General features: G+C 34.6%; 3 protein-coding genes across 3 annotated transcripts; all 3 read left to right on the plus strand.

The window, feature by feature from the left end:
* The first annotated feature begins 568 nt into the window (after nucleotides 1-568).
* LOC134692644 (leucine-rich repeat transmembrane protein FLRT3-like) lies at nucleotides 569-2,321 on the plus strand. The gene is made up of 2 exons (XM_063553104.1): nucleotides 569-1,436; nucleotides 2,203-2,321. The coding sequence occupies exons 1-2, from the start codon at nucleotides 569-571 to the stop codon at nucleotides 2,319-2,321; spliced, it is 987 nt and encodes a 328-aa protein (XP_063409174.1).
* A 9,979-nt stretch (nucleotides 2,322-12,300) lies between these two features.
* Nucleotides 12,301-17,173, plus strand: LOC134692645 (uncharacterized). The gene is made up of 2 exons (XM_063553105.1): nucleotides 12,301-12,322; nucleotides 16,698-17,173. The coding sequence occupies exons 1-2, from the start codon at nucleotides 12,301-12,303 to the stop codon at nucleotides 17,171-17,173; spliced, it is 498 nt and encodes a 165-aa protein (XP_063409175.1).
* Nucleotides 17,174-18,875: 1,702 nt separating this feature from the next.
* On the plus strand, nucleotides 18,876-21,947 carry LOC134692646 (uncharacterized). Its single transcript, XM_063553106.1, has 3 exons — nucleotides 18,876-19,743; nucleotides 20,368-20,451; nucleotides 21,613-21,947. Exons 1-3 carry the CDS (start codon nucleotides 18,876-18,878, stop codon nucleotides 21,846-21,848), a joined length of 1,188 nt encoding a protein of 395 aa, XP_063409176.1. The 3' UTR covers nucleotides 21,849-21,947.
* Nucleotides 21,948-22,554: the final 607 nt, after the last annotated feature.

Raw genomic sequence — 22,554 nt, forward strand, 5'->3', positions numbered from 1 at the left:
TGAGTTTTTACTTTTTACATTACCATATGCAAATTATGGCGCGCAACTTGTATACTTTTTGATTGTTGATCAAACTGGATTTGTTTATGTATGTCATGAATAGTCACAATATAAGAGGATTTTCTGACGTCCAGTGGCAAACATTCCATTTATATGCCCTAATTTAAATTATTTCGACCTGCATACTTTAAGATGGTTTTATTTGCTTATTTTTTAAATTATTAAATCGGTAATAACGATAATCCAAAACCATTATATGCTGGATTATAATTTGGCCGATTTAATCAGATAAATGCAATTATAGGATTATGGTGCTACCCTGAATTCAACTTATAATAGGTCAGAAACAGTTAAAACCCATATAATTCTGAAGAGAAACCTTAAAGTACATCACACATCTTACTGTTTATACACGACTACTAGAATCTTGTACAGGATTATGTACCTTAAACTTGACTTAGATAGATCTGAAACAAGTTAACCAAAATTATAAAGAAATACTAAAAGTACATCCCACATCTGATTGTGTAATACTGGAATTATTCTATTTTATGGTAAAAGAAATGAAATGAGTTTTGGATGCATTTTGATACTTTTATATCTGCCTGGTGTTTTACTAAATCCCGTCGGCTGTTCCTATGATGCTACTAATGTACTTTACACGTGTAATGCACGATACTGGTCTCTGCCTCTGCTGTTTAGTGACTTCACAACACAACCGCAACGTATTGTATTGGTAGATGTCGCAGGGGAACTACCGGCTACTGTACCAAATGGACCAACTTTTAGTGGGTTCAGTTCAACAAATGCTGCGCTCTTTGACGGAAGATTTTCTCCGTCTTTGCAGATAATGTGTTTTGAAGATAGCGATTTGATCATGTTCATGGACACGTTTGTCGATTTTGATTGGCTAGACGATGTGATTATTACTGACTGTAACATACTGTCTCTACCTGTTCAAGTGTTCTCTCATATTGGTGATGTTAACTCGTTTACAATTGAAGGAGGCTCTGTAAATAACATGGTGGCAAACAGCTTTCAAGGATTAAATGTTAAGAAAATCACAACTGCGCCGACGCCAAAGGGATCATTTACAATACGTAACAGCCAAATTACTTCTGGGCAGCTAGCACCTGGCGCTCTTTTTAACATTAACAATGCCACAACCATAATCCTCGAAAATAACCACATTACAACAATAGGAAGTGATACATTTCAGGGCGTGCCACAATTATATAACCTTACGCTTAGTTATAACGACATTACAAGTATTCCTGAATCTATATTCACAAACCTGCATGCTTTGGAACACGTGACCATTTGGGGAGTTCACTGGGATTGCACGTGTGATAAACTCTGGTTTATACCTTACGCCTCTGACAACAATATAACTGTAAACGGCGATATCGTGTGTTCTACACCAGCAGGATATAACAGTAAGTTCGTAGTTCACAAGCAACATAACCGATCTGCATAATATAACATATAAAAAAGAAGATGTGGTGTGGTTGCCAATGAGACAACTATCCACAAAAGACCAAAGTGACACAGACATTAACAAATATAGGTCACCGTACGGCCTTCAACAAAGAGCAAAGCCTATACCGCATAGTCAGCTATAAAAGGCCCCGATAAGACAATGTAAAACAATTCAAACGAGAAAACTAACGGCCTTATATATGTAAAAAATATGAACTAAAAACAAAAATTTAACACATAAACAAACGACAACCACTGAATTTACAGGCTCCTAACTTGGGACAGGCACATATATAAATAATGTGGCGGGGTTAAACATGCTAGCGGGATCCCAACCCTCTCCCTAACTGGACAAAAATACAAGTGGACGTGGCCGGGTAACATACATTCGGTTGCTTCAAACCTACTATCTGTGTAATCTATACAATCAGAGTTTTCCACGTTGGTTACATGTGTACACACGTCAATTACACAACAACCCGACAACGGTTCCGAGAAGCGTTCCACTTACATTGTATATCTTCTATGATCACAACAAATTAAGAGGAGGAAACCATCAGCCTGGTCCACGGGAAAATCAATATGGCAAAAATCAACCACCGACTTCAATCAAATCACAGGCTCCTGACTTGTGACAGGCACATTCGTCATTTGACTGTCTCATAAATAGGTATAATTTGTAATCAAATTTGAATTTAATTTTATGTTGTTAAATATTTCCAGATACAAGGGCCTCGTCCTTTTATCAGAATAACTGTGTATTGCCATGCGATGGAAAAATTGGTAAGAACATTAACTGTAAAGAATTGATAGGGTTCTATAATAAAGTGAACTTTATGTAATATGAAAATAAACAACTTTATTGCAAAAAAAAAAACGAAACCCTGACGGGTTAAAATGCAAACATACATGACATAGTACATTGTATACACAGTGACAAGAAACATAATACATGATTAAATTGAGAATGAAAATTGGGAATGTGTCAAAGAGACAACAACCCGACCAAATAAAAAAACAACAGCAGAAGGTCACCAACAGGTCTTCAATGTAGCGAGAAATTCTCGCACCCGGAGGCGTCCTTCAGCTGGCCCCTAAACAAATATATACTAGTTCAGTGATAATGAACGCCGTACTAATTTCCAAATTGTACACAAGAAACTAAAGTTAAAATAATACAAGACTAACAAAGGCCAGAGGCTCCTGACTTGGGACAGTCGCAAAAATGCGGCGGGGTTAAACATGATTGTGGGATCTCAACCCTCCCCCTATACCTCTAACCAATGTAGAAAAGTAAACGCATAACAATATGCACATTAAAATTCAGTCCAAGAGAAGTCCGAGTCTGATGTCAGAAGATGTAACCAAAGAAAATAAACAAAATGACAACAATACATATTATTAAATAACAACAGACTACTAGCAGTTAAGTGACAGCTCCAGACTTCAATTAAACTGACTGAAAGATTATGATTTCATCATATGAACATCAGGCACAATCCCTCCCGTTAGGGGTTTAGAATCATACCATCATAACATATATGAGAAGAACATTACCCGTGTCATGCCAACAACTGTTTTAATGTTTTAAAAAAGTGAAGTTGATATTAATAACATATATCTTTATGTATATATATATAATAATTGACCAATGTGGACCTTACTTTAACCTATAATGGTTTAATTTTTAAATTGTTATTTGGATGGAGAGTTGTCTCATTGGCACTCACACCACATCTTCCTATATCTACTTATTTTCGCAATTCCATAGATTGCGTAATATAGTCTACAACACTAGACAAAATATCTTTATTTGGGATCTAGAATAGTTATAAGTTTAGAGTTTGAGTCAAGCTGGTTAAAATTAGGATAATTGGTTTTAATTGCATTTCTAAGGCAATGAAGGAAAAAGTGTTCCTCATCATCTAAAATTTTACAAACTATGCACAGTCTGTGTTCTCTTTGAATTTTTTTATAACGTCCTAAATCAATTTCCAAATTATGATCACTTATAAGTAATTTTGTTAAAAGCTAAAGATTATTTAAATTGTTTAGATTGTGCAAGTAGTCCTCGAATTTAATTTCATTTTAAAGTTTACTATAAAGATAAAGTTTTGAACTGTTATCAATATTTGAAAGTTTTTCAAGAGTGATGTTATTATACTTTTCCTTCACGTCAATATGTTTTAAAAAAAATTTGAGTGAATTTTTTATAAGTTTAAAAGGTTTATCAAAATCAACATATTTTTCTTCATCAATATTAAATTCTTTGAAAATATGCTTGACAAAAGTGTACCAAGTATATATTCCATCTTCAGATATAGACTTATTTACTGCAAAAAAGGGTTATGGCAGTTTATTCTACAAAAATATAATAAAACTTGAGTTTTAATAAAGGAGTCAAGTGGAAATCGTCCTAACTCAGACTTTGCAGCTGTGTTAAATTGTTGATTTCTTAAAACATATTGAACGTCAAGTAAAATCACATCAGCTGTCGATCTTTAAGATGGCATTAACTATTCAGAATTGAAATTGATAACGTTTTAGAACGGTCGAGAACTCTAGATTTTCTGACGTCAGAATATATTTGCATAGTAATTTCCAAAACACAAGGCTAATACGGCCTTGAAAAACTGACCAATCGACTCAATGAACTACAATGCATTGTGGGCTACCACGAGTAAACTACTACTTAAAACACGTGGTGTTAGTGGGAAAACAGTCAATTAATATATTGTCTGGGACTCTCATTACCAAAGTTTTTATTCTGCAAATATATTTAATGTAAAATATATAACATAATCTTCAATTTGCATGCTCAGATTAAAAAATATTGTTTATTGGCTTCACGATTCGACTTTCTTTTTCGCCTTGCAAAAGTAGTTGAACCAGTGTTGTGCATTGTTATGAATATTGAACCAGCATTAGTTTCACGACATGACACAGTGAAATAGCCAATGAAGTGACCACTGTCCAGTAAGAAAATCATTTGAGCTCTTTTAAACCTGTTTATCATATATTTAGTACAAAATACAGCTATTTTGTATATCTAATAAAGGTTCTTTTTTCCAGTCTGTATCACCTACCCCGTATCGCATGGCTAAACCCGTATCGCATGGCTAAACCCGTATCGCATATACCCCGTATCGCATACCTTTTTTTTTTTTTTTTTATTTAACTAAAGTCAGTTTTTTTGGGTTTTTTTTGCTTAAGAATTTTTTTTCTAAAAATAGGTAATTTTTTGGAATGACGTCATTGTTTGGTATATAACGTCTTACTTTACACCAGTAAGTTTGTCTCATGGGTAATTGTGTTTTATCGCTGTTGTTTTGTTGCTTCTGGTGGACAAAGGCGGCCGTACATTGACCTATGTTTTACTTTTTTCAAATTGTTATTTGGATGGAGAGTTGTCTCATTGGCACTCACACCACATCTTCCTATATCTACTTATTTTCGCAATTCCATAGATTGCGTAATATAGTCTACAACACTAGACAAAATATCTAAATACATGAAATCTCTGTGCCATCATCAAACATGTTAATGGCTATATATCGGGTAATTCAAACCCTTTTTTTCTTCGCATAGAAACAACTCTTCGTTAATCTGAGCATGGAAGTAATACTTTATATCACGAACTATAAATGAAGATACACAAAATGAAAAACTAAGCGAAATTGTGAATCCCGCATCGCACGAAAAAATGTGTTGTATTTCAGTAAATAACACGTGTTCGTGGTTGATTGTAAACACGTAGTAGTCCATCATGCATTGTGACTCATTTACTGGATTGGTCAAAAACCGAGGTAAAATAAATTGCGTCACATGTAAATAAACAATTACATGTGCGAGAACATAAGTATGCTAATTTATGCATTTCCATATAAGGTAGTGGTCCTGACCTGTTAAAGAATAGAAAAGTCTTCATCACAGGTGACTATCTTTTAGCGGGGTAATTTTGTGTGCATTAAATTTGCGCGCATTTTGAGTTTATTTTCTTTACGTTTGCGCGCATAAATGAATTGGTAATGCGAGCGAATGTAACGTACATGTGTACATGTATGTAATCCATATTGCTGGTATACAATATATCTTGGTCAAACAATAAATGGTATATAGTTTGATAATTACAAATTAGGGAATTATGTTATCTTTAATATGTCCTACTTTCCAGTCCGATTTGATGCGGTTACATCTGGCTATTGGTACTTTACGGAACGGAACGGAACGGAACAGAATTTCATTTAAGGTATCCAAAGGGGGCATTTATCAAAATTTCGAAAAATCTTTAAAACAAAACAAACTTTAAAATTTTACGGTTTTCCATATACAAATAACACAAATGTATACTTAATCTCATCTTCACAGGTGAAATGTGCAATAATGTATAACATCGGGAACTATTCTGTAAATGAATATGTCGGATTGTCCTGATAAATTATCATGAAATTAACGCATTTGCAAGTCATGCATTATGATATCTAGACTGACCTCACGTCGTCCTTTCCGACGATGATTAGAAACATTGGTTCTGATTTTAACTTTTTAAATTTATTATTCCGTTCCGTTCCGTTCCGCAAAGTACCAATTGCTCTGAGGAATTGGTATTTAACGGAATCGAACGGAAACAGACATCTTTAATGTAATTAAAGCAGTATGATAAAAAAAAATTGTCTGACACCTCTTTTTGCATAAGTGGTATGTGTTTTAGATAGCATTTTCGACTTGATCAATAATAAAAAATTTAACATAAAGGCAGGTTACACAAAAAGTCTTTCTCCTTCCATCGGTAATTATATTTTAAAAAAGAGGCCTACAACAGCCCGTTCCGACGATGATTAGAGACAGTGATCAAGTTGAATCTGATTTAAACTTTTTAATTTATTATTCCGTTCCGTTCCGTTCCGCAAAGTACCAATTGCTCTGAGGAATTGGTATTTAACGGAATCGAACGGAACCAGACATTTATAATGTAATAAAAGCAGTATGATAAAAAAAAATGTGTCTGACACCCCTTTTTGCAGAAGAAATAAGTGTTTTAGATAGCATTCCCGACCAGATAAATAATTAAGAATTTAAAACAAAGGCAGCTTAGACAAAAAGTCTTATTCCTTCCATTGGTAATTATATTTTTTAAAAGAGGCCTTCCACCTCTCGTGCCGACGAGGATTAGAAACAGTAATCAAGTTGAATCTGATTTAAACTTTTTAAATTATTATTCCGTTCCGTTCCGTTCCGCAAAGTACCAATTGCTCTGAGGAATTGGTATTTAACGTAATCGAACGGAACCAGACATTTATAATGTAATAAAAGCAGTATGATAAAAAAAAAATGTGTCTGACACCCCTTTTTGCAGAAGAAATAAGTGTTTTAGATAGCATTCCCGACCAGATAAATAATTAAGAATTTAAAACAAAGGCAGCTTAGACAAAAAGTCTTACTCCTTCCATTGGTAATTATATTTTTTAAAAGAGGCCTTCCACCTCTCGTGCCGACGAGGATTAGAAACAGTAATCAAGTTGAATCTGATTTAAACTTTTTAATTTATTATTCCGTTCCGTTCCGTTCTGCAAAGTACCAATTGCTCTGAGGAATTGGTATTTAACGGAATCGAACGGAACCAGACATTTATAATGTAATAAAAGCAGTATGATAAAAAAAATGTGTCTGACACCCCTTTTTGCAGAAGAAATAAGTGTTTTAGATAGCATTCCCGACCAGATAAATAATTAAGAATTTAAAACAAAGGCAGCTTAGACAAAAAGTCTTACTCCTTCCATTGGTAATTATATTTTTTAAAAGAGGCCTTCCACCTCTCGTGCCGACGAGGATTAGAAACAGTAATCAAGTTGAATCTGATTGAAACTTTTTAATTTATTATTCCGTTCCGTTCCGTTCCGCAAAGTACCAATTGCTCTGAGGAATTGGTATTTAACGGAATCGAACGGAAACAGACATCTATAATGTAAATAAAGCAGTATGATAAAAATTTGTCTGACACCTCTTTTTGCATGAGTGGTATGTGTTTTAGATAGCATTTTCGACTTGATCAATAATAAAAAATTTAACACAAAGGCAGGTTACACAAAAAGTCTTTTTCCTTCCATCGGTAATTATATTTTAAAAAAGAGACCTTCAACAGCCCGTTCCGACGATGATTAGAGACAGTGATCAAGTTGAATCTGATTTAAACTTTTTAATTTATTATTCCGTTCCGTTCCGTTCCGCAAAGTACCAATTGCTCTGAGGAATTGGTATTTAACGGAATCGAACGGAAACACGACATCTATAATGTAATAAAAACCTGTTCTTTATATTCCTTATAAATTTTCTATTTGTAGACTGCCTACGGATTTATATTGCTCTTATGGGACCCGAGATTAAGGGGGCCAATGGGGGGGGGGGGCCTGAAAAAATATATTTGTTTTTTATTTCAAGTCCGATATTGATGAGTTTTTTTACATTAAATTCCTGATAAAAAGCCATGCCTGACGAGCATTTTTCACATTGCACGTTCCGCAAAGTACCAATTGGTCTGATGAATTGGTATTTAACGGAATCGAACAGAAACAGACATCTACAAATGTAATAAAATCAGTATGACAAAAAAAGGCTGACACTTCTTTTTTTGAATGAGTGGTAATTGTTTTAGACAGCATTCTCGACCTGATCATTAATAAATAATTTAACACAAATGCAGGTTACCCAAAATCCATCCATTCCTTATTATATTTTAAAATTTTCGGGAAAAAAAATGATGAAATGGGCAAAAAAGAGTTGTCGTTAATTATTAAAGTTCGGAATGAGTTGCTACATTTGTATGTCTAAAGTAATGTTGATCCTCTTGGAATTCATTTGAAGGTAAGTTTTAAATTGTGCTAATGAATATCATGCATGTGTATTTAAGTTAAAAAAAAATGAAAAAAATGTCTTGAATAAAAACAAAGCTCTCGTCAATTATACCCGGCGTCATTACAGTGGTTACAAATGAAAATATCAAAATCAATTTTTATTAGATTAGAAGTCCGCAACTTTGACAATATACAGTGCGAATGACATAAGCTTTAAATGTAGAAATACAAGCGTACTTAAACTATGACAGTGTCAATTTTTTAATTACTGTAACGGTTATTGGGTTCGGGATTGTGTACTTGTTTTTATGTTGTTCGTTCTATAAATAAAGTTTGAGTACCGCAGACGTCTTTTTGTCACAGCCAAGCTTTTTGTAGATCTCTGCTATTTGTGGTGCCAAATAGGACCACGTTGCTTGAGAAATGTTTCAGGCATCACACTGGTGTCAGAAGTGTCGACTATTGTGAATTTATTCGACTGAGAAGTTTGGAAATTCATCGGAAAGTTGCCAGTTTGGAAAACCACGTGAGTCGACGATTGGGCGATCCAGAAGCGGATCCCCGTCAATCACAACCCAAACATAATTATTCCGGTGAGATCGTATGATTTTTATACTTTAAATACTGAAAATTGTTTTAATTTTACAAAAAATTTAGCTGACGAAAATTTGCATTTGAAAAAAAATAATTCCGGTGGCTCCGACCTCGTCACCAAATTACCGGACATACAAAAACATTTTTATTTTTTATTTTATTTTAGTTAAGATTTGCATTTTGTATCATAATAATTTGCATATTTTTAGACTGTTTCATGTAATACGTGTTTTTTAAGTATTACAGATCGAATTTAGAAAATAAAGGACTTATGAGTGAAACTGTTCTACACAACTATCTCAGGTCTATTCCACTCGTCATCACACAAAAGACAAAATATTAATTTTCACCTGCTAAGAGACGGGCTTCATCCTAAAAGAATATGGGCACAAAAGTGGTTTAGAAGATTACCACTTGACATATGCCAAGAGTATTGGTTAGATAGGGAATCATTTTCAGTTCACGTCGATCCACAGGATTGAAAATTACAATCTTTTATAAATTGCAATTTAATAATAAACATGAATGACGATACAGTAGTAGAGACGGAATCTGATCGAAAAGTCAGCGAAGATTCCCCGCCAAATGGTGATCAGTTGGGCATAAAAATGCTTAACGTGTTAGAAAGAATGGGGAACGACATGGGAACCTTGGCTGACACCATGACATATGTTTAGAAAACAGGATGAGGTTTCTGCCAATACAATGCAGCTACTCTACCAACAAAGTAGAAGTATAGAAGAATTGAACAATACGTTTTTGCAGAACCGGGAGACATCGAAATCCGACATTAAGAGCACAGGAACTAATACTTCCGGTTACACAGTTGACGATTTTTCTGGGTCTTCTATTTGTCCAAAGTATGGATTATATGATGGAAATAATGAACACCTAGACCCTAAGTTAGGCGAAACCAAACCAGTTGACAGTTTTCAGGTTGGCCAAGAGAACAGTCACAGACAATCTCTGTTCGGTCAAGATAGCAAGCCGAAATCGGATTTACAGTTCGGTCGTGGGAACAGTCCCAGACCACCTTCATTTAGTTTAGATAATCAACCAATATGATATTTGCAGTTCGGTCGAGGGAACAGTCCCAGGCCATCGTCCCAGAATACAGATGATGACATACAGACCGGAAGTTTGCAGTTTGGTCGCGGGAACAGTCCCAGACCAAATGCAAATTCACACACACCATTGTCATCAACACAAAGGGATACAACAACACAGAATTTAGATGATGACAGACAGAACGGGAGTTTGCAGTTTGGTCGCGGGAACAGTCCCAGACCAAATGCTAATTCACACACACCATTGTCATCAACACCAAGGGATACCACAACACTCTCCCCTTTTAAACCGTTGTTAAGCACTATAGAAAGATGGGAGTCTAGGTCGAGTTCTATGGACACAAATAATAGACAAGATTTGATAAGAAACATACAACCTTCGTTTTCTAGTGATATTGAAGCTATGCACAGTAGTAACAATACACAGCAGACAAGACAAAAAGTACCAAAGAGTGACGTTCCCCACCAAAAACTTCCAACATTCGAAGGGAAGGATGATTATGAGGGGTTTATTATCCCATTCAACAGGGCAGTTAGGAGAAACGAATGGACAGAGGAGGAAAAGTTAGATCGGTACATTGAATGCCTGCGAGGACAGGCGAGTAAATTTATGACCGCAATTCCTCGACAGGAAAGAGATAGTTTTGAATCCATTTCGCGTCACATGGAAAACAGGTTCAACCGAAAAGAGCCCCCATCCACTGCACGAAAAAAACTATCTGATTTAAGACAACACAATGAAAAGAATGAAGAGTTTGCTGAAGAAGTAAGACGATTAGTCTCAAGAGCATACCCAACAAGTAGCATCGAGTTACAAGAGGAACTTGCAGCGGAACACTTTTTGAAGGGACACAAGAACGCCAAAATAGCATATGAAGCTTTAAACCACCAACCTAAGACTGTATCTTCAGCACTAGATATTGTTGAACAACTACAATACAATTATCATGCTACGTTGGACAGGGATGTTGATTATAATACAAAACAAAGGACCAGACGCGTTACGTGGAAAGATGAAGAGGAAAACAGTACTGACCAATATGAAGGGATGGACAGCGTTAGGCAGTTGGTAAATTCATTTCGGAAACCAGATAATCAAACATTACAGAATGAAATCAAAGCACTAAGAGATCTTTTAGAAAGGGCCATACTGCATGATTCAAAACCAGCTACCTTGACAGCACAGTCAACGGGATGTTATTTTTGTGGCGATAAAAGCCATTTCAAACGTGATTGTCCAAAAAGATTACGATCCCCCAGCCCTATGAGAAGACAAGATACTGGTGCTGATTGTGAAAGGAGATATATTATCAAATTTGCAGAGGACAAGATTTACTCATTCCAATTCAAGTCAATGGCAATAAGGTCGATGCTATTGTTGATACAGGAGCAGATGTAACGGTACTTTCAAGATCCTTTGCAAATTGTATTGGTTTGAGCGGTACTACCGGTTTAAAAGCTTGCTTATTGAATGCAGAAAATGGGAAAGAAATGGAGGCTGACATGAATATTGTTGCAAAGCTTGAACTGGGTAAAAAGGAGATAATTTGGAAAGTATGTATTGCCCCCATAAGAGATGATATTTTGATTGGAATAGACTTATTGAAGGAGGAGATGGTATCATAATGGCCAAACAAGGTGATCTGCTGATAAATAATGAGCTGATACCAGGACGGTATCGAAAAGAAAATGATTGCCAAATATCAAGAGTGACGGCTGAAATGGAACCCACTTTAGATACTTTAAAGCCCATGGACGAGACAGATGTATATGGAGGAGTTGAAAGTCTAAAAGAAAGTATTGTTGATGTTTTAGACCCAGCTTCCTTACAAGACAATAACAACACTGGGTCGGTTTTAGTGGAAACTCGCCTACAGGATAATCTTGAAAAAGATAATGTTTCAGACATGGACGAGGTAAGTGCGATTGGTTCAAATGTGCCACATGAGCCGAGGACACAGGCTCCAGACTCAGGTGGGTTTGAGAACAAGAATATTAAGCTATCGCAAGAATTTGTTGTCGAAATTTCAGATGCTTATGATGCGGCTAATGACGATAAATCTGATAGTTCAAAGAAAGAGAATTCACTATTTGAAGACTATATCATATGTTCATTAGAACAGACGATACAAAGTTTAGATTCGGGCAAGAATTCAACCAAACAAGATGATGAATCAGAACAGAAGGAGATTATATCACGTGATTCGGGGTCACTGAGTCCAGTCTCAAGTGGTAGTAAGACCCATGCAAACGTAACCAAGAAGATAGGGTCTCTCAATGATGCCTTAAATCCAAAGATTTAACCCAAGATGGATGACAGTTCAGATTCCAGTGAGTCGAGGACACAGGCTCCAGACTTACCTGGGAATCATCAGATGACAAAAGAAAAGCACCCACCTAAAATCAGTCGATATGGACGCAAAATAAACCAACCCTTACGTTTCAAAGATTGACAAAAACATTTGTGCAAAAAATAAGAGATATTCTTATTGAGAACTGTCTGTTTATAAAGAAAAGGGGGGATAGTGTAACGGTTATTAGGTTCGGGATTGTGTACTTGTTTTTATGTTGTTCGTTCTATAAATAAAGTTTGAGTACTGCAGACGTCTCTTTGTCACAGCCAAGCTTTTTGTAGATCTCTGCTATTTGTGGTGCCAAATAGGACCCACGTTGCTTGAGAAGTGTTTCAGGCATCACATTACATTGTGTTAAACTCGCACGTCAATCTTTTGTCTGTCAAGTTTTGATCACTGTTTCTAATCATCTTCGGAAGGCCCCTTTTTTAATTTATAATTACCAATGGAAGTAGAAAGACCTTTTGTCTAACCTGTCTTTGTGTTATTTTTTATACGTCCGTCAATTTTGACGGGACGTATTATGGTAAACAAATGTCCAGTGTCCGTCCGTCCGTCCGCCCGTCTGTCCGTCTGTCCGGTGTAAACATGTCGCACCGTAACTTGAGAACGACTTATCCAAATTTCATAAAACTTAATATAGTTGTTTCTTATGATGGTCAAATGATCTGTATACTTTTTTGTGAAAATAAGATGACAACTTTTTGAGTTACGGCACTTTGTAACTAAAACAGGGGTGAGTTTTTTTCACATGTCGCACCGTATCTCAAAAACGATTCTTGATTATGGCTTAAAACTTCAAATACTTCTTAGTTATATTAATCTTAATATCTGTATACTTTTTGGTGATGATTCAAAATTTAATTTTTGAGTTATTGAGTATTTTGTAAAAAAGGGGGAGGGTTTTTTTACATGTCGCACCATATCTCAAACACGATTTATGATTATTACTTAAAACTTTACACATGTCTTTGTTATATTAATCTTAAGATCTGTAAACGTTTTGGTAATGATTCAAAATTTCATTTTTGAGTTATTGAGTATTTTGTAAAAAAATAAAAGGGGGTTTACATGTCGCACCATATCTCAAAAACGATTTATGATTATTGCTTAAAACTTTACACACTTCTTTGTTATATTAATCTAAAGATCTGTATACTTTTTGGTGATGATTCATTTTTATATTTTCGAGTTATTGAGTTTTTTGTAAAAAAAGAGGGTTTTTTCACATGTTGCGCTGTATCTCTATTGCTTAAAACTTAACAGGCTAATAATGCGTCGGGTTTCCAAATACATCTTGTACAATCTTCCTATTGAGCGGGAATAAGGAAGGAGTCAGGATAAACTAAGCATGACATCCTGTACAACCCTGTGTTATTCAAAAAAGATTTATGTTTTTTCACAAGACGACGGGCGTATCATGCGCTCATGGCGCAGCTGTTTATTTAAATATTGATCAAGTCGAAATGCTATCTAAAACACTTACCACTCATTCAAAAAAGAATGGTCTGACTTGTTTTTATCATACTGCTTTTATTACATTATAGATGTCGGTTTCCGTTCGATTCCGTTAAATACCAATTCCTCAGAGCAATTGGTACTTTGCGGAACGGAACGGAACGGAATAATAAATTAAAAAGTTTAAATCAGATTCAACTTGATTACTGTTTCTAATCCTCGTCGGCACGAGAGATGGAAGGCCTCTTTTAAAAAATATAATTACCAATGGAAGGAGTAGGACTTTTTGTCTAAGCTGCCTTTGTTTTAAATTCTTAATTATTTATCTGGTCGGGAATGCTATATAAAACACTTATTTCTTCTGCAAAAAGGGGTGTCAGACACATTTTTTTTATCATACTGCTTTTATTACATTATAAATGTCTGGTTCCGTTCGATTCCGTTAAATACCAATTCCTCAGAGCAATTGGTACTTTGCGGAACGGAACGGAACGGAATAATAAATTAAAAAGTTTAAATCAGATTCAACTTGATTACTGTTTCTAATCCTCGTCGGCACGAGAGGTGGAAGGCCCCTTTAAAAAAATATAATTATCAATGGAAGGAGTAAGATTTGTTGTCTAAGCTGCCTTTGTTTTAAATTCTTAATTATTTATCTGGTCGGGAATGCTATCTAAAACACTTATTTCTTCTGCAAAAAGGGGTGTCAGACACATTTTTTTTTTATCATACTGCTTTTATTACATTATAAATGTCTGGTTCCGTTCGATTCCGTTAAATACCAATTCCTCAGAGCAATTGGTACTTTGCGGAACGGAACGGAACGGAATAATAAATTAAAAAGTTTCAATCAGATTCAACTTGATTACTGTTTCTAATCCTCGTCGGCACGAGAGGTGGAAGGCCTCTTTTAAAAAATATAATTACCAATGGAAGGAGTAGGACTTTTTGTCTAAGCTGCCTTTGTTTTAAATTCTTAATTATTTATCTGGTCGGGAATGCTATCTAAAACACTTATTTCTTCTGCAAAAAGGGGTGTCAGACACATTTTTTTTTTATCATACTGCTTTTATTACATTATAAATGTCTGGTTCCGTTCGATTCCGTTAAATACCAATTCCTCAGAGCAATTGGTACTTTGCGGAACGGAACGTAACGGAATAATAAATTAAAAAGTTTCAATCAGATTCAACTTGATTACTGTTTCTAATCCTCGTCGGCACGAGAGGTGGAAGGCCTCTTTTAAAAAATATAATTACCAATGGAAGGAGTAAGATTTTTTGTCTAAGCTGCCTTTGTTTTAAATTCTTAATTATTTATCTGGTCGGGAATGCTATCTAATTTACACTTATTTCTTCTGCAAAAAGGGGTGTCAGACACATTTTTTTATCATACTGCTTTTATTACATTATAAATGTCTGGTTCCGTTCGATTCCGTTAAATACCAATTCCTCAGAGCAATTGGTACTTTGCGGAACGGAACGGAACGGAATAATAAATTAAAAAGTTTAAATCAGATTCAACTTGATTACTGTTTCTTATCCTCGTCGGCACGAAAGGTGGAAGGCCTCTTTTAAAAAATATAATTACCAATGGAAGGAGTAAGACTTTTTGTCTAAGCTGCATTTGTCTAAATTCTTAATTATTTATCTGGTCGGGAATGCTATCTAAAACACTTATTTCTTCTACAAAAAGGGGTGTCAGACACATTTTTTTTATCATACTGCTTTTATTACATTATAAATGTCTGGTTCCGTTCGATTCCGTTAAATACCAATTCCTCAGAGCAATTGGTACTTTGCGGAACGGAACGGAACGGAATAATAAATTAAAAAGTTTAAATCAGATTCAACTTGATCACTGTCTCTAATCATCGTCGGAACGGGCTGTTGTAGGCCTCTTTTTTAAAATATAATTACCGATGGAAGGAGAAAGACTTTTTGTGTAACCTGCCTTTATGTTAATTTTTTTATTATTGATCAAGTCGAAAATGCTATCTAAAACACATACCACTTATGCAAAAAGAGGTGTCAGACAATTTTTGTTTATCATACTGCTTTAATTACATTAAAGATGTCTGTTTCCGTTCGATTCCGTTAAATACCAATTCCTCAGAGCAATTGGTACTTTGCGGAACGGAACGGAAAGGAATAATAAATTTAAAAAGTTAAAATCAGAACCAATGTTTCTAATCATCGTCGGAAAGGACGACGTGAGGTCAGTCTAGATATCATAATGCATGACTTGCAAATGCGTTAATTTCATGATAATTTATCAGGACAATCCGACATATTCATTTACAGAATAGTTCCCGATGTTATACATTATTGCACATTTCACCTGTGAAGATGAGATTAAGTATACATTTGTGTTATTTGTATATGGAAAACCGTAAAACACAGAAATTTTAAAGTTTGTTTTGTTTTAAAGATTTTTCGAAATTTTGATAAATGCCCCCTTTGGATACCTTAAATGAAATTCTGTTCCGTTCCGTTCCGTTCCGTTCCGTAAAGTACCAATAGCCGTTACATCTTACATAGCGTACTTTAATTATTTTGCAAAGAATTTTGCACAATCTAGTCTAAACGTAATGAACAGTCGAGTTTTTACTCCATGTTAAATGATTCACTGTGACTTTTAGTTAACATATAGCAAGACAATTGATGTTCTTTTGCTTTTTTTTAACTTTTTTTGATGAGCATTTACTGGTTTTGGTCATGGATAAGTACCCAAAATCTATTCCCCCTTGTTATATGTATATTATAGTGGAACATAATTATACTTAAATATCCCAGCCACTACCTGGCACACAATCACTGAAAAAAACCTTATTAAATGTGTATGCTCAAATTTGTTGATCTATATGCATGTCTTATTTGTAAATCTAATTTCAGGTTTCCATATTGGAGACGTCTGCATAACAGCCTTAGATGTAGTTAACTTCGCTACTGTATTCTTAATTTTAATACTGACAATATCTGGTTTTGGAATTATTGTGCATCTTCACTGTAAAGAGAAAAATGAAGAGGAAAGAATAGAAAAAGTCAGAGGCATTCGAAATGTAATGGCTGACAAAATTGCAGGTATCCTTCGAAATAAGATAAATAAAATTGAAGAGTTTGTTCAGGATAATATAGATGTTTATCACGAAAAAAATAAAAAAAGGGAGGAAACTAAAGAAAATCAACTCAAAACGGAAACTCCAACATCGCCAAGAAATTTAAATGAAATAGACGAAAATGAATACTCGAGTGACGACGAAAATCCATGCGAAAGTGATAACTCCAGAGACAACGATGATCTAGACGAAACTGAATACCAAAGCAGCGAAACATATTTAGATATCAGTCATGAAGAGATTTGTCGCTGAACAAAAGTTTACCAGTCTCACTTACACATGTTACACATACTGTGCAAATAATAAAATATATCTATGAAGAACATAAAACTTCAGAGGTTGTTAAAAAAAATAAAATCATGACTGTTTCAACTCTCTTTCATCTTGCCAATCACACACTCAAAAATTTGTTTTATTTTTTCGATCATCTATGTTCCGTTAATTTATGAATGAAAATAGACCGAGTTTTTTGTTAACAGCATAAGAATTCAATGACACAAAAACCATAACATTTCTAGAGACTATTCTAGAAATATTAGGCACACACAGTACACTATGTAAATATGTTGTTACAATTATATCAATCACCGTCAGTTTATTTAAAATGTAATGATCTGGTGATCCAAAGTTCAATTTCCAGTGAAGGATAATTATTGAGCTCATAAACTAACTTTATAAAGGTTTAAACTCCTTTAAATGGTAAAACTAGGTTTAAGCTTCTAATGGTAAAACTGACCACTATTTTTGTCGATGCTGTTCTGATTATTTTTATACCACAGTTATGAGCATTATATTTTCAGGTCTGTCCGTCTGTTCTTTCATTTGTTCGTTCGTCCGTCCGTCTGTCCTTCTTCGGGTTAGAGTTTTTGTCAAGGTAGTTTTTTTTTATGAAGTCCAATCAAATTGAAACTTAGTACATGTGTTCCCTCTGATATGATCTTTGATTTTTGACCCCAATTTCACGGTCCGTTGAACATAGAAAATTGATAGTGCGAGTTGGGCATCCATGTACTATGGACACATTCTTGTTGTTTCTGTTTTATGTATATATGTATTTAGTAGGCCTAACTGAGTATTATCCTTAGTTACTTAGCAGTTGTTATGGACAAAGATAATATTATGAATAAAAGGAGACAGCAACCACAAACAACAAAACAAAAGATATGCACATCCCAACATACGGTTTGCAAAAAAACATACGTCTATTCACCATGGCGAACTCTAAATTATCAAAAGTTAAAAAAAGAGAAGTCTTAATACATGTATAACAGCCCGTAAAGATCTGGTTACAGCAAAGTACACGTCCAAATGAGAGAGAGAAAAAAACACGAATAATAGCTAACAAAAGGTATTAAGCCGTTTTCAGACGATGTTTGCAGCGGTATGTTGATGTTGTTCCTAAAAACTAAAAGTATTACAAAGAATCTATGCATTCTGCTTTGAGACCAGAGTTTTCTGTTTGCATGCTATTGTATTTCTAATTGCATAAAGAAAGCTCAGTAATCACATGACCAGAGTTATTTAGATGAGTAAAGTCACATAGTACAATAAAACAGGTTTAATACACATGTCTAATGTTCTTGTTTTGAATGGAAGGCTGTTACACTATTCATACTTACTCCATTGAGTATTTTATATTAAAAAAATAAAAATAACATAGAGAGCCAATGAGTAACTCTGGCCTATGTTAGTTTTGTATCATTTTTAATTTTAGATTCTTGTGTATAATTCGAAGTTTAGTATGACGTCCATCATCACTGAAGTTGTATACATATATGAAATATCTTAATCTCTTTTTATTACAAAATGATTTAGTTGGATTACAAGATTAAATATTAATCGATTATATTTTGGTTACATTACATTAAGAACAAGTTAAAATGGCGTCATCATAATAATGTTATGAGGACATTTCTAGCTTTTTGTTGATATTTTTGGGGATGATTTAAGAGATATGGTTCTCCGATGCATTTTGATACTGATATTTGTACCTTTTATACTGTCTAATCCGACCGGATGTACGTACAGTACAGACATTCTGTTATATTCCTGCGACAGCCGATTATGGGTGTTACCTCTAGATTATTCCCAGTTTACGGTGCAGCCACAGAGACTTCTGATCAAAGACATGTCCGGAGAGCTTGCAGCATCTGCTCCTAATGGACCCGTGTTTAGTGGCTTCAGTGCGATCAATACGGCATTATTTGATGTAAGATTCCCGCCATCTTTACACATAATGTGTGTCGCTAATGGCTTTCTCATGATGGTTAAAGATGCATTTCAAGATTTTGGATGGGTTGAGGAACTGATTATACAGGATTGTGACATTCTTTCGCTCCCCGCGCAAGTATTCGCACATTTTGGTGATCTGAATTCTTTAATCATAGAAGGTGGTTCAATGGATGCTATGGTCGCAGACACTTTCTATGGATTAAATGTCAACAAAATGTCGTCTGCTGTCACACCCAAAGGGGAACTTATACTTCGGAACACTGAAATTATTGGCGGTTCTTTGCCATACGGCGGTCTCTTCACTCAAAGCAATGTATCAACTATAGTACTAGACAACATACACCTGAGCTCTCTTCGTACAGATACATTCTATAATAACCTTAAACTTACCAATTTATCTATAAGTTACAACGCATTAACTAGTATCCCAGACAATCTGTTTATCCAGTCACAATCTTTACAATACGTTCGGATATACGGCATACCTTGGGCGTGTGCATGCAGCTCTCTCGGGTTTATACCTTATGTCATCAACAATAACATCACTTTAGAAGGAGATATAATTTGTACATCGCCTGCGAATTATGCAAGTAAGTTAAATTTAACGCTTATTTATTTTCACTGCTTTATCAACATGGCTTTGAAGTTGTATTCCAAAACGCCTATGTACAGTAACTATTATGTCTTATGCTGTTTTATTGTAGTTTTAAGGCCTATACAAATCCTTGGCCTGTATAATAGAATCAAATTACGATATAAGTACATCATGTATATCATGATTATTACGGTATCTCTCTAAAACTAAGGCATATGGATAAAACACAGACTTTAGGTAGGATTTCAAGACAAAACGTACAGACATTTTAGAAGTAAATAATGATAATGGAATTTCATATGTCCTCTGCTTTATTAAAATAGTCAATCGTGTCACTATAAATTATTACATGACCTGTTTGTATACCTTTATCTCTTGATGATATACAAATGTAAACATATAAGATGTGGCATGATTTCCAATCAGACAACTTTCACTAGAAACAACATGACACAGACATTAACAACTATAATTAGCCGCATGGCCTCCGCCAATAAGCAAAGCCTAGGTATAACGGTCCAAACGAGAAACATATCAGCCAGATTAATGTACAAAATGAAGAAAAAAAACTTTTTAGAATATGTAACACAGCAACAAATAATTTAAAGATTAACGCCAGTTTGTTTTTGTTTTACAGATCAGAGAGCAGCAGTTTATTATGTCACTAACTGTATAAGTTATGATGTTTGTGCTGGGCAAACAGGTCAGTATTACATATTTATTTCTAAATAAACCAGCCTTTAACACTTTATAATTACATTAGATGTAAGTTTCATTATAATACGTTATTCTGATTGGCTAACTGCACATCACATGTTATTCCGTAAACAATTGCATCAGCCAATAACATTTATCATGCATGATGACACGAGGCCCCACTATAAAGTGCACAGGTGAATTAAATAAAACTGGATAAAATTCGCGTTTTCATGATCCTAGCTAAAAAATGAAATTATAAGTATTGAATGCTTTTTTTTTGAAACTTTATAGGGTTGTAAAAGCGCTGACCGTACGTACATTTTTAGAATGAAGCGCTTCCGCGCTTCATACAAAATGTACTTCGGTCAACGCTTTTACCACCCAATAAAATGACAAAAAGAAGCATTCAATTCTTAAATGATAGTTTTGGGGTTTAAACTCAGCAAAGTGGCATTGTTTCATTTATTCCTTCTATTATTGTTAATATTTCAAACATAATGATATTTCTGTCCTTTTAATAATATATCTTTCTGTCCTTTATTACGAGAGTCCATCTTTCGGTTGTTTTAACCGTTTCAGATGTCATTAAATATGATGTTTGACGTATACTAGGCATTGATGTAAGGCTTGGACTGCCTTTTGAAAGGATGGTACATTAATTGTTCAATACAAATTTGCCATTTTCCGCTATAACTTAAACATTCACCAATCAATATCAATCAAACAATTATAAATCACTTGATCTTTGTATCATTATTCTTGCATAACCCAAGCATGCAGAAAAAAAAATTAACATTACATTGCGTTTTACGTACATTTGTTGAAAAAGCATTACAAATGAGTCACATTATAACGTCACCAGGAGCAGCACACATGAAAGCTTAACATCAGATATAATCCAGTTTGGCATTTATAATTCTAATAAATTTGCACTATTTTCGAAATTAAGATTGCTGTTTTTTGCTAATGATATATAGCTTTAAATTTTAAAATGTTACAGTTCGATAGATAATGGTATGAACTTGGACGCTCAAAGTTTAAACACATTCTAATCTGAAGTGACATTTTAACAAACCAATATTAGTAGACTTTTATGTATGTTTTATGATCATATATACTTTCTAATATATTAACATGTATTAAGCATGTGTTTTCTGTTTTCCAGGTTTTGTAAGTGGTGGAAAATGTATAACTGTGTTAGATATCATAAGTTATGTATTATTCGTTCTCAATACTATCATAGCTTGTATAGCATTTGGTCTCGTGTTGCATCTTTTCCTCCGACTTAAAGAAATTAAGGACAAAAGAAGAGGTTTTATGCTACGGAGAATGTTTGGTGTTGAGCAGGCCAAGACTAAAACTTTCAATGTTGTCAAGCCACGGGACCCTTCATTTGACTAATGCCAGCAGGCCAAGATCTGACCATTTGAAAGAGTTAAAACAAAGCACCTGTCTTTTGACATTAATTATTAACAAGAATATCTGCATCAAATACTTTGGTCTGTACAGAAAAGCGATAATAGAAGCTCCGCAAATCTAATGGAGTTCAATGTTCATTTGTATTCTGTTTTAACTAACTTACCTAATGATGATAAAAATTAATTATCTGACTTAAGCTAAGTTATCTTTGACCTTTACAGACTTCAGGTCGTCATTATGTAAAAGGGGGACGAAATATACAAGAGGAGCAGTCAAACTCACAAATCGAAAATAAACTGACAACGCCATGGCTAAAAATAAAAAAAAGACAAACAACCAAATAATAGTACACAAGAAACAACATGTAAAACTAAAGACTGAGCAACACGAACCCCACCAAAAACTGGGGGTGATCTCAGATGCTCAGGATGGGTAAGCAGATTCTGCTCCACAGGTGTCACCCGTCGTGTTGCTTATGAGATATTAAATCCGGTGAATAGTCTAATTCGGAAGGTCACATTTATGAAAGGGAAGGGGATTGTAGTTACGACATAAGAAACATATCAGATATCCTTTGTGAAACGGTTATTCCATAAACGTTCTCCCAACTCCTGATGGCGTCTGTAAACATTACAAAGGGATGAATTCAACTTCACCATTCGGATTTTTTTGTTTAAAAGCTTTCTTG

This window comes from Mytilus trossulus, chromosome 12, assembly GCF_036588685.1.
Source record: "Mytilus trossulus isolate FHL-02 chromosome 12, PNRI_Mtr1.1.1.hap1, whole genome shotgun sequence".
NCBI classification, from domain to species: Eukaryota; Metazoa; Mollusca; class Bivalvia; order Mytilida; family Mytilidae; genus Mytilus; species Mytilus trossulus.